This window comes from Carya illinoinensis, chromosome 4, assembly GCF_018687715.1.
Source record: "Carya illinoinensis cultivar Pawnee chromosome 4, C.illinoinensisPawnee_v1, whole genome shotgun sequence".
Classification (NCBI taxonomy): domain Eukaryota; kingdom Viridiplantae; phylum Streptophyta; class Magnoliopsida; order Fagales; family Juglandaceae; genus Carya; species Carya illinoinensis.
The window spans coordinates 43,260,858-43,277,942 of record NC_056755.1 but is presented as its reverse complement, the minus strand read 5'-3'; the positions used below and the strand labels follow the sequence as shown (position 1 = coordinate 43,277,942).

General features: G+C 33.0%; 1 protein-coding gene across 4 annotated transcripts; it reads right to left on the bottom strand.

Annotated features, from left to right (window-relative positions):
- Nucleotides 1-3,188: 3,188 nt before the first annotated feature.
- On the bottom strand, nt 3,189-12,556 carry LOC122306052 (serine/threonine-protein kinase 38-like). Of its 4 annotated transcripts, none has more exons than XM_043118392.1 (14): nt 12,399-12,556; nt 11,573-11,934; nt 9,318-9,492; nt 8,510-8,593; nt 8,183-8,424; nt 7,829-8,048; nt 7,416-7,495; nt 6,833-6,917; nt 5,862-5,993; nt 5,660-5,773; nt 5,534-5,581; nt 4,483-4,567; nt 3,902-3,955; nt 3,189-3,749 (listed from the first exon to the last, which is right to left on the bottom strand). In XM_043118392.1, the coding sequence occupies exons 2-14, from the start codon at nt 11,794-11,796 to the stop codon at nt 3,616-3,618; spliced, it is 1,677 nt and encodes a 558-aa protein (XP_042974326.1). In that variant the 5' UTR covers nt 11,797-11,934; nt 12,399-12,556; the 3' UTR covers nt 3,189-3,615. The 4 variants fall into 4 exon arrangements, with proteins under 4 accessions (XP_042974326.1, XP_042974329.1, XP_042974328.1 ...); XM_043118395.1 differs by having other exon boundaries at nt 5,705-5,773; XM_043118394.1 differs by lacking the exon at nt 12,399-12,556 and adding an exon at nt 12,375-12,394.
- Nucleotides 12,557-17,085: the final 4,529 nt, after the last annotated feature.

Here is a 17,085-nt window from a genome sequence, read left to right as displayed (position 1 = left end):
ATTAATATATATTTAAACTATTCTATTATCAAGTCGATGAGTAGAATATTCCATTTAAATTAATTAAATTTTAATATTTGATCAGTAAAATTTAAATTTTAAGATTTATTTTTTTAAATTAATTAAATCATTTTCCGATTATTTTTCTATACTTAAAAGAGTACTTTTATAAGTTATTTTCATCCTTACCTTACATATATGTTAAAGAAAAAAATAAAAATATAACATAAGAATAATGAGTAAAATTTTATACTTTTATTTCATCATTCACTAAAATATCATAATCTTCCAACCTATTAATGTCAATTCCTCCTTGCTTGTTAGCTATCTTTCTTCTATTAATTGCACTTAGTACCACGTACGAGTGTTCCTTCGTTTGCTTCCCATTGAACAAAAATGTACTCGTGATTGAGTATAAGAGAATCCCAACCTCTCAATGGGATTAGTTAATCCCTATCCGATTAGGTATATGATCTAGAGAGGTTAGCCGTTTGAATACTAAAAATATTTCACTTTATCTTATTTTATCATTATAATTATTTTATATTTCTATATAAAATATAATAAATAATTCAACTTTTTAAAATATCAAAATAATAATAATATTAAAAAATAATATTTTATTTAATTTTTATTTCGACTCACTTTCCAAACAATACCTTAGAAATAAAAAGAATGAATCAAACAAAAGATAAAATTTTCATTTTGAGTAATTAATATTGTTTTTATGTATTATTAATAAAAGATAAGTTTAGAACCTAGGAAGTAAAAATTTATGTAATGATTTGGATTGAAATGTCCTTATTAGATGCTGATTGGATGAATGTGTCCTTGAAAGAGACCCAAGTTAGTCTAAAATGCCTATGTCACATATCCGAATTGAGTAAAATACCCTCATAACGAATCAATTTAGACAAAAACAACCATGATACATATCAAACTAGGCAATGGCAACTAGGAAACTCTAGAACCAACTTCATCTTTATTTTTGTATCCTAACTTTATTTTCTAGTAAAACTTCATTTTCATTCCTACCTTCATTTTTCTAGCCAATTAAACTTAATTTTTCCGTCTTATCTTCATTTTCATGCCAAGCTTCATTTTTCGTACTACATTTATTTTTTTTGTCATATTTTCATGTTTCGTCCTACTTTCATTTTTACGTCCTATTTTCATTCATCCATTATACTCTCATTGAGCTCACCTCAAGCACTCGGACACTCTTTGCTCACTCAAGGACGAGGACTGCTTGCTCACCCCTCAGTTAGACACTTTTGCTTGCTTTGTGTGGGAGATGATGTTCATCCCTAAGTTCGAGCACTCCTTGCTTATTCCTGGTCTAAGCACTCTTCACTCGCCTTGGGTACGAACACATCCATGTGAGCACTCATTGCTCGCCCTAGGTTCAATTAGGTGGTGCAAGCATTCTCTACTCACTCCAAGGTGCGAGTACTTGCCATTACCTATAATGTTTTGAAAACATCATCTCTTGTTTTAGTTTTCTTCAAATTTCAAATAATCTTTATAGGGGGAGCTAGGCACGTGACCTCCTAATAGTTAAAAAATAAGGACGAGTTTAAGACTATAGAATATTAGGGTATGTTTAGTAACACAATTGTTCTCAAATATTTTTAGATATTTCATTCTTATATATCACTCAAACATAAAATACTTTTTGATTTTAAATTTTAAATTTTAAAATTTTTTTATCAGTAAATAAAATTTATTAATCATAAGAATAGGTAAAAGTCCAAGTACACTGGTCATATACAAGAGCAGCGCATAAGAGTTATCTAATTTTTTCATCTAATCATTACAAATTTTTCAAACTCCCAAACAAACTACAAAAAATAATACCACTTTTTTAAATTTCAAAATAAAGATTATATTCAAACAAAAATTTAAATTTATAATATATTTTTTCAACCTTTTTATCTCACATTTTCCAAAACTCAATAAAGCAACTTTATTCAATTATTTCATTATTATTCACAAATATATCAAGATATTTTAAATATCCAAACGGGCCACATTATTGCAAGGAAACTTGTCAGCTAAAATCCAAAGGATTGATTGAATCAAATGTTTGCTCACTTTTAAGTTAAAATCAGGTTAAATGCCACTCTATTTGGTGAGTTGCTTTCATGGCATATATTTCTTTTCATGTCCCAATGTATATGTTTAGTTAATTAAGCACCAGCCTTATCATGCACTAAAATTCCCATAGATTTAGGGTCTATTTGGCAACACAATTGTTTTAAAGTATTTTTAGATATTTCATTTCCAAACATCATTCAAATATAAAACAATTTTAATTTCAAATCTTCAATTTTTTCATATAATCATTACATAATCCTTACAATTTTTTCAAAATTCCAAACAAAAATTATATTAAAATAATTTTATAATTTTATAATAATTTTATTTAACTTTTGTTCTCTAATTTTCCAAAAATCCAATAAAGGTCCCAAGGGTTTCAAATTCAGTGGGCTTTTTTTTTAAGCAAGAGTCGGATATGGGGAAGTCTTGAAGTTTATTTCCTTTTTATGAAAAATTATGCAAATAAAAAAAGTTGCAGAAAAAAAAAAAAAAAGGAGTTACTACTAACAATGTAATCATTTTGCATGTTAATGATGCAGATGCTCAATGGGCATGATGTATTGAGAAATGACACACATATGTATTACAGCCACACCATGGTGATTAGTCAAGCCATGGCCTAAGGAGAACTTCTTTGGAATCATGCTATGTTTTATTTGGCTGTTTATATACATAGGTGTTATTGTAGTATTTTGTTTAGCCATTTCATGCAGGGTGAATTGGATTAGAAATAGGTTTCTAGATTTCAAATATTATCAACAACATAAATAAAATCACCTTGTGAATGACTAGAGCATGTATCCTCTGCACTTTCCGACATATAATAGCGATTCAAGTATTTCAGAAAATGCAGGAAGAAATTGGAAATGAAGAAACTTCATGACAAGAGAGATTCAAGCAAGTTAACACACTCTTTGGTAGTCTTTCTTCCTACTCCCATTGAGTGAAGTGCAGTGTTTGCATAAAGAAAAACTTACAAAAAACTTACTTCTCTATATCTCAGTTATTGATATGTTGAAAATCATGAAATTTAAAATTTAAAAGAAAACTAATCAAACGAGTCTTAAACTTGTAAGTAAAAGTGTAAGTACATGTAACACTACTCATCTTTTATCATTTAATTGAATAAAAAAACATAATATACATTGTAAGGAGTTGCAGTGTCTTTGTACAACATTTTGTAGATTGAAGAAAGGAAAATGCAAAATACATGTCAGTAGCTGATGAGTTAGTATTTACTTCCCAATTTTGCTATATCTTTGGTAACAGAAAAGCTTACAGGAATCTTATCCGGGCGGTTCAAAGCTGATCTGCTGGTTTAAAACCAGAACCTTCCTTCACCCTTTAAAGCTTGAGTTTTCAAACCAACCTCAAAACAATTTCATTTTGATACATCCGCGCTTGACTTCAAACGCACAATCTGGAAATTACACCTGATTATTTTGGAAGTCAAAATGCGTTGACTTATGCTTTGGAGTCCCCTGTCCGTCTCACCGCAATTAGAAACCAATTGGGTTAGGGGGATTCTTTCTGGCTTTGAGATACCACCAGTTGGGGAGGCAAGAGGTTCAGAAAGCTCCCCGATACAGGTTGACTATTTGCAGATGTATCAGAATTTTCAGATGCTTCTGATGTTTCAGACTCGCCCTCTGTTTTTAATACGAAGATGTGAGAAAACCCAAAATAATACTCTTGCCAAAAGATAAATGCAAGTCAGGTATACATACAAAATGGACACCTATAAAGATGATTACTAAAAAAGAGTTATAAATTCATGGAGTATAAAGGGGTTTTAGCCTACCAAAAAGTGACTTAATAGATGGTCTCCCTTTGCTGATTTTCTTCTTCAACTCAGCTAAAGGAAGGAAAAAAAAAATATCAGCTACAGAAAAAGGTAATTTCCTAACAAAATAACAAGTAAAGAGAAGCAGCACTACCAAATGACCATATTTCTTGTTTTATTTTTTTATGGGCAAGATGAGTGCAGCTCAGAAAAGACAAGCTACAAGTTCAAGGGGATTTGAATTTTTTTTTATTGGTAAACAAATTTTTATTGATCACAAGAGTAGGCAATAGCGCCCAAGTTCAAGGGGATTTGAAATTAAAGGAACAAGACCATATTTATTAATCCCAGCTTGTCAATTTGAAGAAAAAAACAGTCTATTCACACAAAAAACCACATAGCGTACTGTAATAACAGTAACAACCAAAACATACCCATCCAAGATAGCATTTTCAATAGAGAAAGAGACATTTACAACTTCACATTGACAACCCCTACCCTATGTTATTGCTCAGACAAACAAAACATTACACAGCTAGTCAGAACTGACACCTGTACCAAGCCTACTTAACATGGATAAAATAGAGAGAAGGATATACCTATCCCAGGAACTTGATAGTCATTGACAATTTCAAAGTTCTTATACGTGTAACCCACAAAGTTGAGGTCCTTAGATGAGAGCATCTGCAAAGAAAGGATAACAATGAGAATAAAAAGGGAACTAGAAATAAAAATCATAACAAATATGATTATTCTAACTTAAAATCTTATTATGATCATATACCAAATAAAAATAATCAAGATGGCCCACTTTGTATATCATCAGCCTACGAAGCAATTGCCCAAAGCCATACAGGCTGCAATCAGGAAAGGGGAACAGGGCGGACCCAAAAAAGTGAAGTTGTGGGGGAAAAATTAAGAAAATCTTTTTCTTTCTTTTTTTGTGTGTTTTAAGAGGGGTGGGGGGGCAAAATTAATTTTTATAAATTTTTTCTCATATAAACACCATTATTATTATTATTTTTTTTGGTGTGTTTTTAAAAAATTTTGGAGGGGCTTCAGGCTAATGTAGTTCCATCCCTGCAAGGAAAGAACTTCCTTGCCTTTACAATAGACTGGTCATTTACAGGGCAAAATTTGCCAAAAATACACTTCCATACACATCAAAGCTATAGGAGAAAGCAGAATAAAATTAGGACTAGAATTATTTTTTTCTTTTTTGTTTAAGTAGCAGCGGACAAAGAAAGTTCATACTTATTAACAACAACAATAAAAGTTTGACAATAATTTTCTAATTATGTGCCTCTTATCATTTCCTAATTTCCCGATCTTGCCAAACTTAACTTAAATTCATGCACATAACATTCATAAAAACAAACGACAAACATCCTTAGTAAACCTAGCCAGAATAGCCTGAGAACTCAAACTGTTCCTTGATAGAGCAACTGCAAAGGTACTAGTGGACAGCATGTTATAGTACCAAGAACACAAAACTATTCACTTGATTGATCCTGCAACATGATTGTATGCATTTTTGCCAAATCACCAAGGCAACAAGACCAAACCAATAGGCAGTGCTTCTGCTTGCACCAAGCAATGAATCAGTGAATGACAAACCCCTGAAGCAGCATTTAATACTCAAAGAATTACCTTTCTCCACGGACCAGCTTTGGATGAAGTCTGATTCTGGTTATCTGACTGAAAAAGAATAAGCAACAAGAAGCCCATACGTAAGTAGCTCCTTCAAATTAAGAATAAATCGAAAAACACCGATACCTCCTCAAACTTTTCAAAATTTTGAGTGTCCAACTCATCATTGACCTCAGGAATGAATGCAGCTTCCAAGTGATATATCTTCTCCCAATCAGTACCTTCAAACCACAGATGAGCCTGAAGAGAGGAAACAGCAAGGAGATAATTCCTATTCTAGCTTATGGAACAAATCCAAGAATTCAAAAAAGGGCACACTATACAATACCTTTATTTCACTGGCGCCTTTTGATCCTAACCTCTGGCTTACATTACACAGGAGTTTACTGATAAGATCTTTTGCCTCTGGAGATAGCTTTGCTTCGTCAGGAAACTTCAAATGAGTTCTCCAATTTACTATCTACAAAAAACAGGGAAGAATGGAGACATCAAGGCAATTTCTGCTTCCAATACAATATTTATTTTTACTTTTTTTGGTGGGAGGGAGAGAAGTTGTTTCCACATGACATTAAACAAAAATTTATGACACGTCAATACTTCTCTGCATGTATGTGGGTTATATGAGATGAAACATTACTAATTGCATGCAGAATCAATAACCATTAAGAAGGAAAAGGATCTATAGTATGAGGAGTCATTCTCATGGAGAAGGAATCAAATTAATTTCTTTGCATCATAAATCTATTGCAAAATATACAAATGCACCCCATTGAATACAAATTCACTTCTTCAGAATAAAGGGTTGATTTTAGGAGAAATTTCGCTGACTCAACTATGGCTCATTGGCACTGCAAAAAATTCAGGATTATTAAATCTTTTGCATAGTATGCTTGAATTAATCAAGCAATTAATTAAGCCTCTTTAATCAAGCAATTAACATTTTTTTTTTGGATAAATAAACAAGTTTTATTGAACAAAGAATGGCAAGGCCAATTACAAAATCTAATGCCCTAACTAGGTAGGCATATTAGAGGATTAACCACACTACATTAAAGAGTGAAAGCAATCTACAGACCAGTTTACTTGATAGAAACCCAAAGGGTTCAAAGAGTGTGAAATTTTGGATTGTGTGCTAACTTGAATGTATTAAAATGCAGCGAGGCAAGATTGTTGCAAGAATCTCAGTGAAGAAAGAAAATTATATAAAATTGACCAAATGTCACGTAAAGTTTCTATACAAACTCCATTCTTTTTATCTTTCAAACTAGGAGGATTGAAACATCTATGAAAGAGAAGTACCTTTCTACACGTTGACATGGGATCATCAGAATAAAAAGGCGGGTACCCCACGAGCATTTCATACATAATAGCCCCAAGGGACCACCTGCATAGCAATAACACTAATTTTTGGCATTGATATAAAATTTTTGGCATCTCTAGACATTGAGTAATACATGACCAATCTCCATTAACTTGGTGATCATAGCCTAAAAGATATAAAGAATTGTGAATACCAGCCAAGTCACAAAATTTTGAAAAATTTACCAGCAACATGCAAACAGACTCTACTGGCATTTTTGGGGTCCACATAATCCCAAAAAATAGTGAAAAAGTAATGAATAGTAGTAAAAGAGTATGTAAAAAGTAATAATAGAATATTGCATAGTAGTAAAAAGTAATGAATAGTAGTAAAAAGTAGGTGAAAAGTAATAATAAAGTAATGAATAGTAGTGAAGTATGTTGAGAAGTGTTGAGAGTATCTCAACACCCAAACACACCACAAGTTCCAGGGTAAACAAGACCCATTTTGACCTGTAATATTGAATTCATTAATCTTCATAAGACATCCGAACACCCATTACAGAACATGCACGATACTTACCAATCACATTCCAACCCATATCCCTTCTTCAACAAAACTTCTGGAGCAATATAGTCGGGTGTACCAACAGTAGAATAAGCCTGCAGTGGCAAATTCCAACAGTTACTAAGAAATAATAAAACCTCTGACAGTGAGACAGTCAACACAAAATTGTGCCCCAAAAACATGTGAAAATAGATGCACACAAACACACACAAAAAATGGATTTTGAGCCCACAACCTCACCCCCATCCCAGGTCAGCTCATTATCCCAATCTTATAGGGGAAGTCCAGTATGATCTAGAGCTAATTGGCACCAAACAATTGGCAAGTAGTGAAATCGTGCCCATTTATGGTAACATGCCATTATTTGGAAACAAAACAGGAAAAAGAAAAGAAAAGGAGGGGGTTAAAGAGGAAAAAAGAAAACTTACAAGCGTTCTTCTGTTCTTTTGCCAATGCTGTACTTGCTCTTGTTGTGTGCGTTTTGGAGCTAGAGAGCGTTCTTCATTCTGTGCAGCCTCATTATGGCTGTTCCCGATTGAGAAGTCCTGCTCTTGGAGTGTACTGCAGTCTAATGGTTTACATAGTCCAAAATCTGACAGTCTCAAGTGCCCATATTTATCAAGAAGCAAGTTGTCGGGCTTGATATCCCTGTAAAGGTATTTCACTAACAGGCTTAATCTATGTGACATGAAAAAGCTTAATTTATGTTTGCTGTCCAACAAAACAAAATCTGCTGATCCATTTCAAATTGCATGCAAACACAAGGCATTAAGTGCACAAACCTATGGATGTAATTGTGTTTATGGATTGATTCAATTGCCAGAACTGTTTCCGCCACATAAAATCTGGCTTCGTCTTCAGTCAAGGTGTCCTTTCTCATGAGTAAAGTCATCATATCTCCCCCAGGTAGATACTCCATAATCAGATATAGAAACTCATCATCTTGAAAAGAACAGTAGAGTTTGACAATGCAGTTGCTATCAACCTCTGCAAGCAGATTCCTTTCAGCCCTGACATGCTCAACCTAAAAGGACGAGAAGCCAATTGGTAGTCGATTTAGCATGCATGTACCATAGTGATAGCATCTGGCAGGACAGATAAATGCATACCTGGCCTCTTCGAAGCATTTCTGATTTCTTAAGTTTTTTCATAGCATATACATGACCAGTTGCCTTCTCCCGGCAAACTCTAACCTGCAGCAGGAAAGCAAATTTTACACTACCTGATTTACAAACTCGCAGCTTATTAGCAAATACCAATATAAAGTTCTAGAGGAAAATGAAAGAGGAGCGAAAGAAAAAAGAGATAGTCAACATCATCCACATCTCTTCCAGTCCAGACAATGACACCTAAGTTCTGCAATTTCACAAGAGATGCATTTTCGTAAATTTCAGATCTAGGTTGTTTCGAGTCGAGATCGTTGGGGGTTTGGTTATAAGTCTAGCTTATTTTTATTCCTGTTAGGTTTCCTTTTATTAGTTGGACATTAGTCTTGTTTAGTAATTAGAAATCCTTGTCCTTTCCAAATAGTAGTTAGTCTTTATAGGGATTATGCTTCTATATAAGTGAACCTTGTTATAAGAATTAGAACACCTTGACCAGTGAAAGTTACCACAAGATGAACTATGCCAATAACTTCCCAGTGGCAACACTCCCACAAGCAAGAGGAAGAAGGGAACAAAAAGAACCAAAGGCCCTGCTAATACCACAACATATGCATGGAGAAAGAGAGAGATGCACAATCACAAAGTCCATGAAGATGGAAAGAGCTCCAATACTTGAAAGAAAACAACAAGGCATGCTATATCTTTTGTACATGATGCAGTTATCAATAAAAAAAATAGATAGTTTTTTTCTTTAATAACAATGAAAAGCTGGTGAGCCAGATCATGTATAGTACATTAAGAAACTAAATACCTCTCCAAATGCACCCTTTCCTATCATTGTTAGCAGCTCAAAATCATCAGCACCCATTTTATGCCTTTGAAGGCGCATGTACTCAGTTTCCTTCTTCTCCAAAAATTTAAGAAGATTGTTTTGATCTTCCTCGGAGACATCGGCATCAGCCAACTTCTTTTCCAGTATAATTCGCCTGTTCAATGAAAGTAAAATTAGAAATCTTTTTTCTCCCAAGTATCAGAGTTTCAATTCTCTAGTTCCATTCAGGAAAAGATTCTTCTTGGTAAGTCCCCTTTTAAGTTTATTAACCAGAGATTAAGTGAAAATTTCACTCTGTAATACTTCATTAAAAATACACACTGTGCAAATGAAAATAATACAGCAATAAAAGAATAGAGAACAAAACCACTTGTATAACACCCCCTAAGTCTCACGCAGGATCATGGATGGATGATTTAACATAAAGGTGTAAGAGTATCAAGTCCCATGTTGGTTCTTTACTAGGTGGGATTGGACTTCATAATGATTCTAAAAATTCTAATGGTAATATTGACTAAACTTTTGGAGTATAAGCATGGGTATAGCTAGTGCAGTTCTTTGGGTCAACACGGTGGGTATTAGAGCCATCCTCAACCAAAAATGTGAGACTTGAGTCATGTTAAAATGAAATGGCCTAACAAAAAGATCAAGGACCTAAATAGGGGGAGATTTTAACATCCTACATCTATGGGAGGGTAGTGAATGAAGCCCACGTAACGCGAAAAGAAATTCTTTTATAATAGTTCCAATGAGCTCCAATTATAACTTTGACTATAACTTTTGGTGTATAAACATAAATGTGGCTAGAACATTCATTGGGTTCTTACAAAAGGTATCACCAATGTAGTAACATTATGTGGTGCAGGGATGTTCAGTCATTGGCCTTGAGCGGAGGAGGTTGTAATGCCGTGCTAAATCCCATATTGATTCTATAATGGGTGATACTAGACTTTACAATGATTCTTAGGAGCTCTAACTGTAATCCTGACTAGCCTTTTTAGAATATAAACATCTAGTGGCTAGCACTGTCTTTGAAGAGTTACAAATCACTATACTTAACACTAAACTGCATCCAACGCTTCACACCTGCATCTGCTAGAATATGACTTAAGGAGGAAGAAGAAAAAGGGTGCTGCCACCAAGAATATAAGAACTACTAATAGTTGACTTATCTCTACCGGGCTTTGCTAGATGCAGTCGGCAAATGCAGTCGGCTGTACGGAATAAATACAAAAAAATTATAAAAATATTTTTTTTTCATGGTTGTACAGAATGAATAAAAAAAAAAAAAATTTTTTTTTCATATAGGTCCCATATTAATTCATTTTTTTCAAAGCAACTGCACGCTGACTGCATTTGCCGACTGCACAAATCATTTCTCATATATAACCTTGGCTTACCTTTACTTCTGGGAAGGAAATTATACATCTTCTTGTAGCATCACTATGCTTCAAAAGATAGTATATAACCCCAATAGCGGCTGGGGAATCAATAGAATTACCATCTGATAATAGTGAGACTAATCCTCAAGTAATAATGTTTTCTAGGACATAGAACATTGGAGTAAAACTAGAAACTGATTAACCCTTGTCCCAATTAATGAAAGAAACAGAAACACTTTTTTTCCTAAGAAAAACAGAAAAAACTAATAAAAGAAAAAAAAAATGGCCGTGGAAACATGCAATTCGCTGTAATCTATTACCTATATAATTTTTTAAGCATTCACTTTTATTCTATTGAGCCATCTCACTACTTTATTTTATTTTTCATTTTATTTTATTAACTTATTCTAAAATGACACTTCATTATTGATTATACTGTCTTTATTACTGCAATATATTTACTCGGTTTTTTGAAATTAAGATTAAAAAAAGGATAGAGAAGAAAAAAAGACTTTTCAACTTATAGTGATTATTGATTTTCCATTATTTGTCTCTTTGACTTTCCAACTATTCTTATAACGTTCTATTATTTACTTTTCCAGTAAGGAGAAAAAAAAAAAAGACATTTCATTTTATTGTAGCTATGGACTAATCATTATTTACTCATTTGGCTTCCTTGCCTCTTAATTATATACTTTAATTATTCTCGCAGATTGCATGGGTCGCCGACAAGTTATGTAGATAATTTTGAAGTTTTGTTTTTTTGAAGTTTAATAGGCACCAAAGTGATACAATATCCAAAAGCAAAAAAAACGTCTGGACTATGTATTTAAAAGGGAAAATGAACCATACCTCTCCTTCCTCTCCTGCAGGTTCTTCATTTGCTCCTTGTAATGGTTTTCAATATACTGCTTTGCAGCCGCAACCTTCTGCTTTGTGACATTGGAAAGTGCTTGTTCATCACCCTGTGCATCCGAATCCCCCTTCCCTTCACCATTAGACTCCTTCTTCCTGATTGAACTCCGTGACTTGTCCCGTGGTTGAAACTTTTGAAACCAACTCCTTGCCGAATCCATTTCCTTGGCTGCAGGTCCAGTGGCTATCTCAAACTACCAGATTCCATCCTTCTACATAACAGCATGCATATAATCGAATCTCATCCCAGACCTACAACCATTTTTCCCCAAATGCTGCAATACTCAATAGCAAGCAAGCTGCATTGTTCAAACACAATTAACCAAAAACCAGGCATTAACATTTAGTACAAAATAAATTTTCCATAATGAAATTCTACAAAAGCATAGAATGACACGCATTAAAAGAAGCAATATTTTAACCCCAAGAAAAACCATAGAAAAAGAACCTCCTAATTTCATCACAAAGAAAACAAAACTCAATGTAATATTCTTCCTATTACTTCTTCAGTTTCCATTAATTAGCAAAGATACTAAGCCTCCATTTCCATGGAATGCCTAGAGTTCTTTTTTTTTTTTTTTTTTTTCCCGAGATAAGATTACCTTGAGTTCATCACAATAACAATACATGTAACTCCTTAGAATGCCTTGATTTCATATTTTCCACCAAGAAGCAAATTTTAAAAGCTCCAAAGCAAAAATATCCAAAACATAAAAGGCAATAAAAGAAAAGAACAGACAGAGGTGCTGAGAATTCGGATTACCGCGGAATTAAATTGTGAAACGAATCAAAAGATACCCAAATAAGAAATATTAGTGTGATCCCGCGAAACCCTAGAGAGAAAATTGACAGCCATTCCGGCATTCTCGGATTGGCTCGGCTCGGCTCGAGCCGATTTTTTTCATATACTTTTTGAGATTTTTTTTTTTTTTTTTTTTAATTTGTTTTATAGTTTTATATTCTGGATTCGTTGGATCTCACGAGAAATCGATCCCAAGGATTCGCTTCTCACTTTATTCAATTCTTTTAAAATATAAAGAAAATTATGGAAAATCTTAAAATTATATGTATATATTTGATGTGATCAGTCAAATAATTTTTATAATTAATTTCTATTTTATCGATTTTTTTTGGGTTGAAACTTAGGTTTTTACTGTTTTAAATATAAAAATATATATTAAATTGTCTTAATTCTGTTCGATAACTCAAAAACTAAATTACTTAAAATATGTCCAACATTACAATTTGTTTATTTTATTGATGGTAAGTTATTTTTTTCTAATTATTTATCTCAATAAATATTGTCCAAATAATTTGGTACATTATATATGCTGGTGATTATCATTTTTTCATATTTAGGACACTGGTATTAGCTTAGCCAAATGAGTTATATTATTTTCAATAATAAAATGAGGGATCCCGTTGAGAGTTGTCGCTCTTAATTTTTTTTCTTTTTCTTTCTTAGTAATTAAGAAAAAGTTGTTTAATATTATTATAATTTTTTTATTTTTTAAATATTTAAAAACATTAAAAAATAATATAAAAAAGATTTTTTTTTTTTAAAATCTAGGGAGAGCCCAGCAGTAGCTTTAGAATGACCATATTTTCAAAACCTTCTTCAAATTTTGAAATGCATTGTTCATTTTCAAAAGTAATATTTTATTTCAAAATATCATTACCCAACTATTCGATAACTTTTTTCATGTTTTTCATATTCAAAAGTGATATATTCAAAATTAATATTTATTTCAAAATATCATATCCGCATTTTTCACAATAATTTAAGTAAAAATTAAATTATTAATTAAAATATAGTTAGTGTAGTTAAAAATATAAAAATATTATTATTAAAAATTTAATATTATATTATTATTTTGATTAATCCAACGTGACATTATAGTTATAACTTAAATGGTTTTGAATTTATAAAAAATATATACTTTTAGCTAATTTTTTAACATACTTCGACATAATCAATACTAATATTTTTAAGTATTAAAAATCGATAAGAACTTTGAAAGATATTGATCCATCGGTACATGGCGTAACAACGATAATCAAATGAATTTTGAGTATTTTTGTTCATTTTTTCTAGTGAAATGGAAAAAGAACTACGAGAAGTTACTATTATTAATTGGCTATGTTTTTTGAGTCTTTGAACATTATATTATCAGGCTGTATGTGCTTTTTTAGGGTTAATTCAATTTATAATTTTCTATTAAATGATTAATTACTTTTTTTTTTCCTGATGTTTTGCTTTTCTTTTATTTTTTTAAGGGTCCAAACACTCATAACCAATCAAGTATATATATATTATTGCAAGCAAATTATAACCCACCAAATATTTTAGGTCCAGTTTGAAAAGTCAGATGAAATGAGATGATCTGTAAATAATAAAATAAAATGAGATGATTTATAAATAATAATGAAATAGTTAGTGAATAGTAGTGAAATGATTTAGGTTAAGATATTTTATGGAGTTTTGGAAAATAAGAGATAAAAGTTAAATAAGAATATTATAAGGTTAAAATATTGTTAGAATATAATTTTTATTTTGAGATTTGAAAAAACTAAATTAATTTTTATGTTTTATTTTAAAGTTTGGAAAAGTTGTAATAATTTTTTTAAAAATAAAAAATACCTCCTTTATTAATGTATTAAAGAGAATCCGTCATTACAAAATCTTTCCTTTTGTATATCACTAAGTATTTCTATATGGCATTCCTCTATCCATACCCTCTCTTTAGAAAACTTAAAATCAAGTTTGACAGTTTATGAGTAATGTTATTTGCTTCCCTATACACAAATCTAATTTGGCAATCCCTATAACCTCTAATCAGTAACCTATCTTCAACAATGGTACCATAGTTTGCCTAGACTTCTGCCTCTCCACTTGTATCTTTTACTATTACTTGGGAATCTCCTTCTAATATTACACTAGACAATCCTAATTCAGCATAAAGAATAACAGCTCTCCTTAAAGCTAGAGCTTCAACAATACTCGGCTGCTGCACACAATTCACTAAAGAGGAATCTCACCACTGGAATCATGGATGACAACACCAAGACCCACCCTTTTCTAATCCACATCCATTGCCACATCCCAATTTACCTTTATAGAAGCACTAGCTGGCTTTATCTATCTAGACACACCTCTGCCTTAACCTCTCTCCCACATTAGTATCTGTTGTAGATCTTGTGCTATGCTGAATTCATGTAAGTCATCATTTGCATCTCTAAGAACAAACATTGGTGCAACAAACTTTTTGTCAAACACAACTACATTCCTCCTTACCCAGATCTTTCTCAATACAGTAGCTACTACCTCCACTTCAATAGTTCCCAACTGCTCATTAATCATTTTCCAAAAATCCATGAAACAAGTCTCATTGCTATTCCACTTTTAAACTAGGCTATCAGCCTCTACCCATACACATGAGGCAGCTGGATAGCTCTAGAGGGCATGCGTAATAGTTTCAATTTCTATCTCACAAATGGGGCACACATTAGACTTCAGTATCTGTATCTTGACCAAGTTTTCCCTTGTAGGCAGCAAATTATGACAGGTTTTCCACAGAAAGTGCTTCACATTCCATGAACACTGAGCCTTCATATCATTTTTCTATTCTTTCTCATCATCTCCTCCATTAGAAGCTTCCCATAGTCTCTCATATGCTCCAAATGGTAGGTATATTTTACTGAAAACTTCCCATCATTAGACCACCCAAAACCAGTTTATCACTTGCCCCCAACCTGCTTATTTGAACATTACTAATCAACTATACTTCCTCTTCTGAAAACATTTCAATCAACAAGTCTCTCCTCCAAGTGCCACCAGCTCTGTTAATAAGTTGGTCCACCTTTGCATCAATAGGCAAAACACTAACAGGTGATTGTATTCGAGTGCATGTTTTTTGAGAGAGCCATTATTTATCTCTCCATATCTGTATCATCTTCCCATCACTCACCCTCCATAGCCTTCATTCTTTCACCAAATCTAAAGCTGACCACAGGCTTTTCCACAAATAAGAAGGGCCTTGACCCAATTTTGCTTCTATCATCCCCTATTTCTAAAATACTTTTCTTTTAAGATACAAGCTACCAAAGAGGATGGGTTGTTTATCATCCTCAGGATTGCTTAGCTAGCATAGTTACATTAAAGCATTCAAGATCCTGAAAACCCAACCCTCCTCTACCTTTGCCTTCACTTATTTGATACCGGCTCCTCCATTGTATTTTGTTTTCATTATACTTATGGCCTTACAAGAACCTAGCCATGAGAGAAGTAATCTTATCACAAAGCCTTCTCGGTAGCCTAAACATATTCATTGCAAAGGTGGGAACTGCCTGCACTACAGCCTTGAGAATGACCTCTTTGTCAGCTTGTGTTAAAAAGAAGTATTTTTCCATCTACATATCTTGGACCACATCCTATCTTTCAGATTTCGAAAGGTGTTGCACCTAGATCTACCCACCATAGCAGGCAGACCAAGATACTTTTCATAATTACTGCATATTAAAACATCTGCCCTACTTCTTAATTTCCTTCTTGTACCCATGTCTGTGTTGGTGTTGAAGAACATGGTTGATTTCTGAAAATTCAAACTTTGACCTGATGCAGCTTCATATGTTCTAATCATCTCTTGAACATGCTACCATTCAACCAACTTAGCTCTACCAAAAATAAGATAGTCATATGCAAAGAGAAGATGACTAATCCTTGTGCCCTCTCTAGCAGCAGGAACTCTCCTTATAACCTCTCTTCTCTTAGTGGAATTAATAAGTGATGACAAACCTTATGCATAGAGAATGAACAAGTAAGGGGAGATAGGGTTTCCTTGTCTTAATTCTCTTTCAGGTTTTATAGTGCCACCAGGTTCCCCATTTACAAGCACTGAGTAGGTGACATTACACATATTTCACGATCAAGGAAACCCACTTTTTTTCCAAAACTCATCCTTCACATCACTACCTCTTGATACTTCCATTTAATTCTGTCACAGGCCATTGACATGTCCAATTTAAGAGCCATACTCCCTACTCTCCCTCTTTGTCTTCTTTTCATCGTATGGAGAGTCTCATATGTTACCATGACATTATCTGTTATGAGTATTCCAGAATAAAAGCACTATGATTCTAGGAAATAATAGCTTGAAGTATTTTCTTCAGTCTATTAGCCAACACCTTAGAAATCAACTTATAAAACACGTTACATAAACTTATAGGCCCGAATTCATTAGCAACAACAAGATTAGAGACTTTAGGAATAAGTGCAATGTAGGTGCTATTCACATTGGTCTCAATCTCACCATCACCATTTAAAAACTACAGAATTGCACCAGACACTTCCTCCAACAATAATCCAATATGCTTTGTAAAAGCATGCACCATACCCATCAGATCCAAGGGATTTTAATGGGGCCATCTCCTTCAAGGATGGATGTTTTCCC